Here is a 14,844-nt window from a genome sequence, read left to right as displayed (position 1 = left end):
AGAAATGCTTCAGTATTTCCAAAATTGGAGTCGATGTTAAAAACAAACAACAACAAAAAAAGGTGAATCGACTCTACTATATTGTGTTAGTTGTCTATCACTCTTTGTTTTAGTTTTGCATGTCTTCTCTAAAATGTCCTCCTCACAAGACCGAAATCTTCTTATTGCAACATTGGAAAGAACTGATGCAGTGCGCTAGGTCGTTATTGAATACGCTTGCATGCACTAAAGAAAAATTAACTCTTGCATTAAATCGCTCCAAACTAGACTTTTAAAAAACAAACACCATTGACCGTGTTCGACTTTTAAAAACTGTATTAACACACTCGACTGTTTGAGTGGGGAAAAAATTCTTCTCACAAATACATTTCCGTTGATCGAACATCCGAGCTGGAATACCAACAAACAACAATTTAGACTTTGTCATAAAAATTGCTGTTGAGGCCTGCATTTTAAATGATGGCCTGTACAGCGGAGCGATTGTTTTCAAATAGTCAATCAAAGCAAGCCATCAGCTATATTTAATTCACTCATCATACCTTTCTTGACTTTTGTTTGGCATCACAATAATGAGAGAACCTTCATAGTCATCTCAAAAGTTGACACAATCAAAAGCATTTGGTGATTGTGTTTTGATTTGATAAAAAAAAAAGTCTCCTGTTTTTGAGTGCCAACATAACCACAAGAGTCATGATAGAGGTCTTGCAAAAATTAAAATAGCAGTATGGCACTCGGCTTGTGCCAGTTAGTAAGTAGCAACAAGCTGCTCTTCCTTGTTGAACCCTACCCATTAAACAAGCCAAAAACTCGCCGCGTAGCATTGTGGAGTTAGACATAGTTTGGCTAAACATATAAACTGTGACTCCACAGGGAAAGGGATGTTTGAAAAACTGGACAGTACTATGTCACTAACCTGATTAATCTGTGAATGTGAACTTAGTCAATGACTTCCTGTAGTTATACAGTGTACAGATTTTTTTCCCACTGTGGTTGGTTGGTCTCAACAGCATAATGTGTTTGGCAGTGTGACCTATTGTGACATAGGTTATAAGACCTGTCAGAGAAACTGTGGAGGATGTTGGAATTTTGGCTTGATATTGTTGTAGTATTGACATGATCACTCTATCTCATAAGGTGTTGATTGCGCGCTTTATTGTCAAGACATTGGAATCAATAATGTGTACATGTTATGTGCATGTTAATATACAGTATACTGTAGCGCCTTGTCTTCAGGATTAATTCCTTCTGTCAAAGCAGTAATACTATTGACATCTATAGTACTATTGATATCTGACACAATATGACTAAAACTGAAAACACCACGTTCCTTTAGCAGTGTGCCAATTTCCAACTTGCATCTCACAGTCCGGAATGAGTTTGAAATCTGTTTTAAAGGATATCCATCCCAGGATGTTCAAAGTAGCTAAATGTTCGTTGCGTTCTGCTAGAACCAGGCGGCACAGTGGACCGACCAGTGGTTAGCACATCCTCTTGACAGTTCAGAGGTTGTGGGTTCAAAACCGGGCTACGGCCTTCCTGTGTGGAGTTTGCATGTTCTTTTCATACCTGCGTGGGTTTTCTTTGGGTACTCTGGTTCCCTCTCACATTCCAAAAATATGCATGGTAGGTTATGTACATACATGCGTGAATGTAAGTGTGAATTGTTTTTTGTCTATACGTGCCCTGCGACTGGCTGGCGACCAGTTCAGAGTCTACCCCGCTTTTCGCCCAAAGTCAGCTGAGGTATGCTCTCAGCACACCCACGACCGTAGTGAGGATAAGCGGTACAGAGATTGGATGCATAGATAATGGCCACTGTTTTACTGTAAGGCAGAAAAAATATTTTTAAGTAATACTGCTTTTTTTTTTAAAGATTTCACAGGCCACATAAAATGGTATGACCGGCCAGAGTTGACTTTGAATTTGGAAAAAAAACGTATGTGCTGTATAATGTTTGTCTGAAAAGTTGGGACTCATAATCAACACAGAAAAATATAATAACTTTTAATTTGTGTGTAAAAACTGTTATCATTGTATGAGTAAAAGTACAATGCAATGGCCAAAGCATTTCTGCCATATAATAATCCATCCGTTTTCCGTACCGCTTCTCCTCACTAGGCTCGTGGGCGTGCTGGAGCCTACGCAGCTATCGTCAGGCGAGAAGCGGGGTACACCCTGAACTGGTCGCCAGCCAATCGCAGGGTGCACATAAACAAACAACCATTCACACTCACATGCACATCTACGGGTAATTTAGAGTCTTCAATCAACCTACCACGCATGTTTTTGGGATGTGGGAGGAAACTGGAGTGCCCGGAGAAAACCCACACAGGCACGGGGAGAACATGCAAACTCCACACAGGCGGGGCCGGGATTTGAACCCCGGTCCTCAGAACTGTGAGGCTTTCAACCACGGTGCCACATAATTATTGTGTTTTAAAAAACCTTATGGAGAGAAAAATGGTGGCACCAGTGTAGATGTGCTGTCCAAACAAGCTAAAGCACATCTGCTAATATGTTTGTCCGTTTCTCTAGGTGTTTGGGTTCCAGGCAGGCCTGACATGCCAAGACAGTACAAGCGGGTTCCTTCCTCTCATCCCTGTTATTCCCTCCTTTAGTACGGCAATTTATGGGAAGACGATCCAGATGCCTGCATACTGGTGAGTACTTATTGTTACAGATTAAGGACTTTTATTCATTTTTAGATGTTCTACCAAAGTGTAGCTCTTTCACGTACACTATATGGCCAAAAGTATTTGCTCACCGTCCTTGACTCACATATGCGTTTACGTAACGTCCCATTCCTAATCCATTGGGTTCAATTTGACGTTGGTCCACCCTTTGCAGCTATAGCAGATTCAGCTCTTCTGGAAAGGCTGTCCACAAGGTTTAGGAGTCTGTTTAAGTGATTTTTCACATTTATTTATTTATTTATTTATTTTTGACCATTCTTCCAGAAGCGCATTTGTGAGGTCATGCACTGATGCTGGAGGAGAAGACCTGACTGTCCATCCATCCATTTTCTGAGCCGCTTCTCCTCACTAGGGTCGCGGGCGTGCTGGAGCCTATCCCAGCTGTCATCGGGCAGGAGGCGGGTTACACCCTGAACTGGTTGCCAGCCAATCGCAGGGCACATACAAACAAACAACCATTCGCACTCACATTCACACCTACGGGCAATTTAGAGTCTCCAATTAATGCGTGCTTTTGGGATGTGGGAGGAAACCGGAGTGCCCGGAGAAAACCCACGCAGGCACGGGGAGAACATGCAAACTCCACACAGGCGGGACCGGGGATTGAACCCTGGTCCTCAGAACTGTGAGGCTGACGCTCTAACCAGTCGGTCACCGTGCCGCCAAGACCTGACTGTCTCAGCTCAAATTCATCACAAAGGTGTTCTTTCGGGTTGAGGTCAGGACTCTGTGCAGGCCAGTCAAGTTCATCCACACCAAACTCTCTCATCCATGTCTTCATGGACTTTGCTTTGTGCACTCGTGCACAGCCATGTTAGAAATGGAAGAACTGTTCTCACAAAGTTGGGAGTATGGAATTTTCCAAAGTGTTGACTCATTAGTTCCAATGAAAGGAACTGTGAAGGATTCAGCATACCAAGACCTTTTGGACAATTCATTGCTCCTAACTTTGTAGGAACAGTTTGGGGACGGCCCCTTCCTCTTCCAACATGACTGTGCACCAATGCAGAAAGCAAGGTCCACAAAGACATGGATGAAAGAGTTTGGTGTGGTTGAACTTGACTGGCCTGCACTGAGTCCTGACACCAACTTAATAGAAAACCTTTGGGATGAATTAGAATGCAGACTGGGAGCCGGGCTTTCTCGTCTAACATCACTGTGTGACCTCACAAATGCGCCTCTGGAAGAATGGTCAAAAATTCCCGACACACACTCCTGAACCTTGTGGAAAGCCTTTTCAGAAGAGTTAAAGCTGTTATAGCTGTAAAAAGGTGGACCGATGTCACATTAAACCCTATTGATTAAGAAGGGGATGTCACTTCATATCACATGTGAGTCAAAGGCAGGTGAGCGAATACTTTTGGCAATATAGTGTCACTCAATATATTCCAAAAATTGGGAGGGAGGGAAAGATGAACTAATTAAGTCTTAATTACAGTAAATATTTGTATGAAAAACACTTCCAGGTCATAAATATGAGGGCCAAAAAACAACTTGTAAATTTGACACATCACAGAAGAGACTAGTGCTTACAATGAGTGAATGGGGGGGAAAAAATTGCAAAGTCTGTGAAATCAGGCTTCAAAATGGTCAAGAATTGAGACATATTTTAATTTTCCAGACGCTGTAGGCTTGTCGCTGGGTGCTCTGAAAATGCCGCCTCCAGCTCTGAATCAAATACTTCTTCTGTCGCAGTTTTTATCTATCTGCGGGGAGAGGAGCGATGCACGTAGCGCACGCTTGCACGGGCTGCAGAGAGTCATTTTGCCCCTTTGTTTTCATTGAAATTCAGCGGGCTTTTAATCGATGGAGGTACTTGTCAGATGCGCCGTGTCGTGAGGAGAACGGGGTGGATTCCGTGGTGCACGTATTGCGAGTTGGAGCCTTCAGTGCCGACAGCCGGATGACCCCCCCCGCCCCCCTACTCCCTACTTCTTCCTTGCCTGCAACGCGAGTGGCTAAGAGCCCTTCGCTGTTGTGCTTCTTCCTTGCCTGCAACGCGAGTGGCTAGGAGCCCTTCGCTGTTGTGCGGCACCTTCGTTGTGTATTCAAACCGCTGTCGGGCTGGCGTTGGGCCGCGGGGTGTGGGATACTATACGGTTCGCTGCTGCCTCATAACACAAAGCGCATGGGACCAGATGGCAGAGACATGTTAGCCCAAATAACACCAAACACATTGCACTTCAGGCAAGATTTTTCAAGTTGTGGGCATACTTTGATGGCTAACTGCACACTATACCGGTTCCATTATGAATGAGGAAGGGCCAATTACATCGGCTTGCCACTGCATGGAATAAGGGCACTTGGTGTTTATATAGTGGGAGACTAAATGTATACGCCCAAACCTCCTGACATCACGAGGATAAAGCCCTGACCACAAATCTCAGGAACATTTAGAAGGTGAAAAAGAGTTTTAAGCCATATCTCAACAATTCAGTACTATAATGTTCTCAGTCTTTGCACATGTTTTCAGTACTTCAAACATCCATCCATCCATTTTCTGAGCCGCTTCTCCTCACTAGGGTCGCGGGCGTGCTGGAGCCTATCCCAGCTGTCATCGGGCAGGAGGCAGGGGTACACCCTGAACTGGTTGCCAGCCAATCGCAGGGCACATACAAACAAACAACCATTCGCACTCACAGTCATGCCTACGGGCAATTTAGAGTCTCCAATTAATGCATGTTTTTGGGATGTGGGAGGAAACCGGGGTGCCCGGAGAAAACCCACGCAGGCACGGGGAGAACATGCAAACTCCACACAGGCGGGGACGGGGATTGAACCCCGCACCTCAGAACTGTGAGGTTGACGCTCTAACCAGTCGGCCACCGTGCCGCCTACTTCCAACATATTTAATGTATTTAGAAACATAACAAGCATTTACGCTTTGGGGCACTTTAAGAACCTCACCAATTATTTGATTTCAATTCTTATGGTTGCAATTCGATTTGTTTTGATATTGATTTAAATGCTTGAATATCGATTCAGTAAGAAGTAGAAATAAATAATTAAGTGTAAATTCTGACACATTTTAAGTATTTTTGATGCCATGTAAACTAACATGTCGTATGTCATGTCAATTTTGAAACATTTATTTTTGATGCCATGTAAACATGTCGTACGTCACATTACAATTTTTAAGCAATAAAACATCGGAAAATACAAATTTTCACATAATTTATTTGTGCACATGGAGTAGAAAACAAAAATTGCATGAACTTAAATAATGTTCGTATCCTCTTGGTAATTGTAATAAAAAAATGTCCACAAAACTAACTTATTTGTGCATATTGAGTACAAAACCAAACACATGATGACAGTTCTGTATGTACAGTGCTTTGAGAAAGTATTAGCCCGCTTCTCAAATTCTTATTTTTGCATAGCTTCCCCACTTTAACATTTAAGATGATCAAACAAATGTGAATATCAGACATATATAACCCAAGTGAACTAAAAATGCTGTTTTTAAATGGTGATTTTATTTATTAAGGAAAATAAAACTATTCAAAGTTACCTGGCCTTGTGTGAAAAGTAATTATCCCCCTTGTTAAATCATGAATTAATTGTGGCTAATCACAAATTTGGTTAATTACACTTACACTCTGGTCGTATAGATGTTTATAATTTACATAGCCACTCCTACCACACTTCAGTTGTGCAGCCGGGCCTACGACCTCTGTTCTGCATGCTTCCCCCTCTGTCCCTGTCCTGTCCAGTCCTGTCCTATCTTGTCCTGTCTTTCCCTCACAGGGTGTAGCACGACTCCCCCATACAACACTTGATTATAATGTGTCATTGTACTAGGTACGTAATGATTTACTTTCTTGATCTTGTTTACAGCTAGTGTCTTGTTCTTTGTTGTGTTCTTTTCCTGTATTATTGTGTTACCTTTTCACTCTCTCCTTTTTGTTTCTGTCACTCCCCTTCCAAAACTTTGGTCTGTTCGACTGAATGACTGTAATACTCAATAAATATCCATCCGAATACAAAGGAACCACAGTGGCAGCTTAAAAACTCCACTGTGACACATTAAAACTGCTCCGTCATAAAAGGGATACAGATCCTCCTTTCTGCTTGACCTAACAGCTGAGCAGGAAAAAAATAAAATAAAATGTAATTTTCACTGATCACACCCAAGCCTGATTACCTCCAGACCTGTTCAATCATGAAATCACCAGAATCTGTCCGGACAAAAGATCTAAAAAAGCTGCAACAAAATGACATGATCCAAAGAAATTCCAGAACAGTCGAGAAATAAAGTAATTTTCATCTATCCGCCTGGAAAGGGTTACAAAAGCCATTTTTAAAGCTTTAGGATTCCAGTGAACCATAGGGAGAGCCATTATCCTCACGTGGAGAAAACATGGAATAGTGGTGAATCTTCCCAGGAGTGGCCGGCCTACAAAGATTACCCCAAGAGAACAGCAATGACTCCATCGGACTACATCCGGTGTAAATGTAGCACAGCCACTATCCTCATGTGGAGAAAACATGGAATAGTGGTGAATCTTCCCAGGAGTGGCCGGCGTACAAAGATTACCCCAAGAGAACAGCAATGACTCCATCGGACTGCATCCGGTGTAAATGTAGCACAGCATTTCAAAAAAAGAACATCATACCAACAGTCAAACATGGTGATGGTAGTATTGATCTTGGGGTGCCTAGCTCCTTCAGGACCTGGAAAACGTGCTGTGATTGATTGAACCATGAATTCTGCTTTTGAATAGAAACTCCTGAAGGAGAATGTTCAGCCATCAGTTTGTGACCTCAAGCTGAAGCGCACTTGGGTTCTGCAGCAGGATAACGATCCAAAACACACCAGCAACCCAACTTCTGAATGGCTTAAAAAACAAAATGAAGATTTTGGAGTGGCCTAGTCAAAGTCTAGACCTGAGTCTGTCTGAAATGCAGTAGCATGACCTTAAAAAGGCCGTTCATTCTCTTTTTGCTGAATTCAAACAATACTGCAAGGAAGAATGGGGCAAAATATCTCCACAGAGATGTGAAAGACTCACTGCCAGTTATAGAAAAAGCTTAATTTCAATTGTTGCTGCTGAGGGTGGCCCAACCAGTTATTAGGTTTAGGGGGCCATTAATTTTTCACACAGGGCCAGGTAACTTTGAATAGTTTTTTTTCCTTAATAAATGAAATCACCATTTAAAAACATAATTTTAAGTTCACTTGGGTTATATTTGTCTGATATTTATTAAATGTGTTTAATGATCTTAAACAAAGTGGGGAAACTATGGAAAAATATAATTATTCACACCTTGCAGTCAAGTGCCTGACTTATGAATTGGTTTTTCCACGTTACTTTCAATTTAAAACTGTCAAAGGGCTGTAGATGGTGTCAGCTTTTTTTTATTTTTTTTATTTCTTTTCCAGACAATTGTCGTATGTGCAAGTTTGAGAGCAGGTCACACAGAAATCCTCCATTTAGTCTTCTGTAGAAGCAGGTCTATGTCAAGACTCTTGTTTTACGTCTCTGCTCTCAATATGAAACTTGTAGTTGCTTGTTTGATCTCCAAGTGTGCCTTTTCTGCCCTGCCTACATCATATAGTGGATTCAGATCTGAAACGGATGTTATTTTTCACTCTATGTTTCTCTTTTAAGAAAACCTCACAGATCATACCATGCTGTATTTCTTTTTTGGATCTGGGACAAGCCCTTAAAAATAACACAGACAATTTCCCCCTCCATGTCTACTTCTCTCAACTGATTAATAGACAGGGCGTCCTGGGTAAGCCTTTTAGATCTTTCAAGTATACTGTAACTTGACTTAGGTTTGACCTTTTCTTTCTTAGGAGGTATTCCTTACTTCCAATCTCTGTCCATCGATTGTCAAAATGTAATTAACATAAAACGACAGTGTTTGCCTCTAAGAATGATTGTGAGGAGGTTTGACAGGAACCTAGTTTTGAAAAATCAGCAACTTTGTGACGTTTAGTTGTATGTTTTTATTTCTTGTTTTTCTAATACCTTACGTTCTTTGAGCAGAGGAGCTGCCACTCTAGTAGGATTCTTTGGTTTAACAATGTGTAGTATATATTGGCGTTTGGATAAAATGTAATGTATTTAAGAAATAAATTTGTCGAAGCAGCGACGCCTCCGTTGCTTCCGGTTTAGCGTGATTTGACGACTAACGTTACAAATCAAGCTATTTTGTCTCGTAAAGGGCACCACGTCTCTTTTTAATATTTATAAAATTTAGGAAAAGCGACGAGAAACCTTTTATCAGTCTCGTAATCTAATGGTTGCTATATTTTATGAAATATGAATCCTAGATTACGGAGGCTTGATTATTAAACACAAAACACATCAAAGAGTAGAATTTTATAGAATTTTTAATTAAATCTACAAGGGATCTATAGGGAAACAAACAGAGGGATCTAACTACAAAAAGGAAACACGAATAATGGTGAAAGAAAGGTAAATAGGACATTGTGTGTTGCGGGGCTAATGTTGAAAATGTGAGCGTTTATCGATTGCACCGTGTTGAGCGAGTACAAGGTTGGAGCTTGTGTGAAGCTAGCAATTTCCCCAAAATTATTAGGCACTAATATTGTACATCCTAGCAACGCTCGTTGTAGTACTCACGACCGTAGCAGGTTTAGTTGAAGAAGAAAAAGGATGCAGAAAAATAAAACAAAAACAGGCGGGAGAAGAAAAAGGGAAGTTATCCGTCAGGCTTCGTTGGGAGAATATGACCGTCTCTCTACCTGCCTGTTTTCGGGATCTGCTAGCACGGCCAACCCGTGCCGAGGTCACCCAGAGGGAGTCAGGCACAAGAGATGAAAAAAAAACAAGAGATCCAGAAGAGGTGGGAGCCAAAGGTTAAATACCCAGGGGGTGTGTCTAAGGGATGGAGAAGACTGGATGAAGACCACACCCATCAGTTTGACGCGAGTCTACAGTTTTGACCCATAAAATTTGCACCTGTAAAGTTGACACACTGACACAGATATCAAGGAATACATTTGGAATATTTCTGCAGAGTTTGTGAAATATCAAAACAGACATTTTATCTTCAGTGAAAGAAAACCCTGAATGGAAGTCCACATTGCAGTAACTCTCAAACACAAGTGGGTGGCGCCCCTGTCCCAGCAATTGTTCCCAGTAGGCGTTCGGCGGTGCCTTGCATGCATGTTTCAATATTAAGCAAATAGTTCATTGCTGTATTTGCATTCCGTTGTCGATCTGTCCCAGCTTGGTCTTCTTGGAGAGAGGATCCCCCAACCTTTTGGTCGCTATCCTCAAAAGAAGGAAAGGAGTCTTTTGAAGATGGGAATCCAGATTTGACAGGAAGCTGCTAATTAGGTTAAGGTCCAGCAGGCGTCTTTTTGTGGCTTTCTTGCACAGCAGGGCCGCAGGGGGGAATGCAGTTTATCAAGTTGTTGGTGGGGGGCGTGAGGTTTTTGCAACTGGGTCAGAGTCACTACAAATGTAATATTTGTACAAACTCCAGTTCCAATGAAGTTGGGATGTTTTATAAAACGTAAATAAAAACAGAATACAATGATGTGCAAATCCTTTTCAACCTATATTCAGTTGAATACACTACAAAGAAAAGATTTGTAACTAATAAATTGTTTTTTTTGTGCAAATATTCACTCATTTTGAATTTGATACCTGAAACATGTTCCCAAAAAAAAGGCATTCTTATCGCTGCATTACATCACCTTTACTTTTAACAACACTCAATAAGCATTTGAGAACTGAGCAGTAGTTTTTGAAGCTTTGTAGGGGGAATTCTTTACCAGTTTTATTTTATGTACAACTTCAGTTGCTCAACAGTATGGGCTCTTCGTTGTCGTAATTGCGCATAATAATGCGCCACACGTTTTCGAGGTGAGACAGGTCTGGATTGCCGGTGGACCAGTCTAGTACTCACACTCTTTTACTACAAAGTCACGCTGTTGTAACACATGCAGAATGTCGCTCGGCACAGTATTGCTTAAATAAACAGGGACGGGCCTGAAGAAAACTTTGCTTGAATGGCAGCATATGTCGCTCCAAAACATGTATGTACCTTTCAGCTTTAATTTGAATTTGAAAATGAATGTTGAAATTCCAAATGAGAGAATATTTTTTTAGGGAACAAATTTATTGAATCAATGTTAATTTCAGTTTACATTTTACAGAACATGTAAGAGAATTAAAAAAAAAAAAAAAAAATGTGGCAACTCGTCAGTGGTCACAAATACCGTATAAATTATACATACCGTATTTTCACGACCATAAGGCGCACTTAAAAGTCTTACATTTTCTCCAAAATTTTCTCTAAAATCTGTAAATGTTGTTTTGTGACTTTGATGAGCGCTCCGCTTGACTGACTGGGAGCATTTCCTGCCGACACGCTGCTTATATAGAGGAAAGGTGGACGTGACTGAGGACAGCACGTGGACATTAAAGGGGGAAGGGTGCGTGTGAAAGAGGATGCTAAAGGCACGCCCCCAGTAGGTATATAGTGCCGGTATGTGCATTGTGGGAAAACAACATCGGTTTGGTTAAGGACCCCCGAAAATGGCACCTACGAAGAGACACTTACGAAGCACAGTTTAAACTGCATGCTATCAGTTACGCGGAGGAACATTGGAATCGAGCAGCCACGAGAGAATTCGAGATCAACGAATCCATGGTTCGCAAGTGGAGGAAGCAGGAAAACGCCGGCATCATTGCTGAACAACCCCCTGGCAACGAGACTGACTCAGACACTGACGAGAGGGCATGTTTGATGGAGAACTTGCCCAGCTGTTCATTTCGGATACAGAAGATGAGGACTTTGATGGATTTGTGGATGAGGATTGATAAAAAAAAAATAACATGAGTACATTGTTAAATACTTCATTAGAGTACAACCAAACTCACTGTTTACGTTGTTAAATACTTCAATAAAGTACAACCGAACTCAGTTTTGCTCCCGTTGCCTTTTAAAAACATACGCTAGCATGCATGTTAGCGTATGTTTTACCATGCCTCCTCCCAATAATACGGTGCGCCTTATGTATGTGTTAAATACAGAAATTGACCCCGTAACTGAGACTGCGCCTTTTAATACGGTGCACCTTATGGTCGCAAAAATATGGTCCTTTACATATACTTTTTTTTCCTCTTCTCTTTCCCTTTTCGCCTTTATCGCCCTTTTCCTTTTTCCCCCTTCTCGTTTCTTCCTTTTTTCCTTATTTTCTCTTTCCCTTCTTTTTTCTTCTATTTTTTTCCTTTTTTCCTCTCTTTTCTCCTTTTCCAAAATGAGATAAAATAATAAAAAAAAAAAGAAATAAAAAAAACCGAATTGTCAGTTTGCACGTTAAATGTCTTTGTCGTGTATTCAATTGAATATAGGTTGAAAAGGATTTGCAAATCATTGTATTCTCTTTTTATGTACGTTTTACACAAAGTCCCAATTTCATTAGAATTGGGGTCTGTATAAGAGTATAGAGACATTTTAAAGGTTAACAATAAACTGGTCTTGGGGCAAGGATCATTCTGACAAACCAGTCAATGAACTTGGGGTGGTTAAAAATATTGATTCATCAGTGAATTGCAATACTGTTCCCTGCAATTCACTATCAAATTTCAATTCACTATCCCCCCCACCCCACCCCCACCCCCCGGGACCAAAAGGGTGATAGACTTACAACTACTTCTCATCCTAGGATTATTTGTGGTTTTAAACCATTGGGAATAAAAGATGAATTATTGGATCGAAGATAAGGAAACCGGTTCCCAGCTTTTCAATGTCACGCACACCCTGTTTAATTCATGTAATGAGTGTTTCAATTTTATGTAGGTGCTGAGAGCATTTAGTATTTGCAATGTGGCATTTATGTTGTGTGGGGTGAAACGTCTCATCTGGTTCAGTTGACAAAGAGATTTGACATCAGACATTCAAATTCGAAGAAATACAATCACTAGTGACATTGCTGTGGTGGGACACTGGGAGCATTCATGCAGAGTTCTTAAAATGTCACACAACTTTCACATTCGGTGAAGCTATGTTTGCAGTAACTCTCAATCGTAGAGTTCAGTAACTCTCCACCGCCTGCGGGTGTCGTTTGTGATCGACCAATTGTCCCAGACACGAAGGGCCAAATGGTCTTCTGTTGGTGAGTAGAGACAAGTCTTTGTCAGTGAGAGTCTTCAGACCGGCTGGGGGTGAAAGTTAAATAACTTGGCATCCGAGTGAGAAACCAATGTCCTGTGCCTCTGCTTTGATAATGAGATTATCATTATCATTACCAGGTTAGCTGGTAATTAATTTAGCGTCCATGCGAGAAGCCAGGTTTCCTGTGCATATAGGCCGTGGCGGCGGAGTACATTTTCCTTGTGACAACAGTACCTGCTAATTCCAGGTCTTTTTGAAGCTATGCACAGGTGGTCCTTGGCTCTTTTACAACTCTTCTGATTATTCTTTGCACTCATCTCTCAGAAATCTTGTGAGGAGCACCTGATTGAGGCAAATTTATGGTGGTATGATAGGCTTTCCACTTAAGTATTATGGCCTCAACCGTGCCCACTGGAACATTCAGAAGCTTAGATATGCACCTGTAACCAATGCCAGTTTGCAATGGTCTTGAGGACAGCTCTCTGCTCTTACCCATTATGAGATGTGTCTTGACTCACACCTTGGCAATGAGACCTTTTTGGAGTCCATCAATTAGGACTGAAGCAGTTTATATTCATTTGTACTGACAAGGGCTGGATTCCTGTTTGATTATTGATAGATTTTAGGTGTTGTCTTGGCTTTCCATGACTTTTTGTACCTCCCTTCATGTGTTCAATACTTTTTCCCTCTGTCATTTCACATTTTTACACACAGCTTAATTTCTGATCTTATTTGTTCTACTTGCTTTATATGTATGGATTACTTGGTTTGTTCCCAACATCTGGTAAAATTTATAGGTCAATAGTACCTTTGGAAGTATACTTAGTGAGAAAATGGCGACGTGTTAAATACTTATTTCAGCCACTGCATATATCAAGTAATTTTTTTTTTTTTTTAAATTAATTTATCAAGTTAATGTTTCTGTCTTTGCTAATCTGTTACACACTAAAAAAATTTTGATTAGATTACAATTTTTTAAAGATCAGATTTGTCTCCTACTGGACTTTCTATTAGAAAGAATTGTGATTATGAATAGTAGAACTGGAGAGGGCAAGCGATGTCGTACATGTGGTTAAGTCACTTTTGTTCAGTCTTTCACTTGAACAGACAAGCAAGCACACACATTTGACGTACTTTTACCAAATATTTTTTGCTTGTATACAATTACATGATGGAGTTTGGATAAACACTGGGCATCTTTGAAGGGCCAGCTTCTCTTCTGTGAGCTTTCCTACAGTCCTCAGCTCATGTTGCTTTTGGTCTCACCACAAAGACTCTTGCCTCGCACAGTGGGCAGCCTGGGATTTTCAGTGGGGAAAGTACATCGCTCTGACATATTTTCTGTGCCAACCTTGGCCTTAACTGGGCATGATTAATGTCAGACTTTGGATCTCTTGAAATGAACTGAAATGTTTCTAAGCTGACTGCTGGTTAGCAATTGCAGAGTGACATTGTACATTTTGGGGGAATTTGGAGATTGCAGAAAAAATTAATCTCACACGTGGCAGCTTTTTTTTAATCATATGTTTCTTGGCTGTAACCTTCCTGATGAACTAAACATTGGACACCTTAACCAACCTGTATTTTCCTCAACATTGTAAATTTCAGTTGTTACAACCTGATAAAATGTCTAAAATCCTTTCTAACTATAAAAAAATTTGATTTGACTGGCACAGTGGAACAGGTGTGTAATGTGTCTGCTAATATTTAACAGATAGTATTAGCAGTTGTTAAACAGTAAACGTGAATCTACTAGACAGTCAGATTCTCCGACAGAATGTCCGAGCAGAGGTGAAGTTTACGTAGTTTTTTGCAAAGTGGGTTCACTGAGAACAAGATGAGTGCTCTTTAAATGCAAGTGTCACAAAATCAGATCAGGAGCATGGCAACGATTAGTTCAAGCCTTATTTGGTAGTAGAATGTTGGCTCAGTAAGTTCGGACGAAAGACATTGGTATCTTTTCTGCTATTCACAACAACTATTCCTTTGAAACAATTGTCAATATTGAAACCGTAGACAACACAACATTTTGGCTTCATAAATTACC

The 14,844-nt window shown here is 40.8% G+C and overlaps 1 protein-coding gene across 10 annotated transcripts in view; it reads left to right on the top strand.

The window, feature by feature from the left end:
* LOC133401149 (intermembrane lipid transfer protein VPS13B-like) overlaps nt 1-14,844 on the top strand; it is a 482,547-nt gene that overhangs the window by 85,475 nt on the left and 382,228 nt on the right. For all 10 annotated transcript variants that reach the window (XR_009768384.1, XM_061673722.1, XM_061673719.1 and 7 more), the window contains one exon: nt 2,536-2,660. Coding sequence is in view for 9 of the 10 variants with exons in the window: in XM_061673722.1 (XP_061529706.1) it covers nt 2,536-2,660 (125 nt within the window). In the remaining variant the exon portion in view is untranslated. The remainder of the gene's footprint in view (nt 1-2,535; nt 2,661-14,844) is intronic.

Source organism: Phycodurus eques, chromosome 4, assembly GCF_024500275.1.
Source record: "Phycodurus eques isolate BA_2022a chromosome 4, UOR_Pequ_1.1, whole genome shotgun sequence".
Classification (NCBI taxonomy): Eukaryota; Metazoa; Chordata; class Actinopteri; order Syngnathiformes; family Syngnathidae; genus Phycodurus; species Phycodurus eques.
The sequence above is the reverse complement of the archived record's forward strand: the minus strand, read 5'-3'. Positions and strand labels throughout refer to the sequence as shown.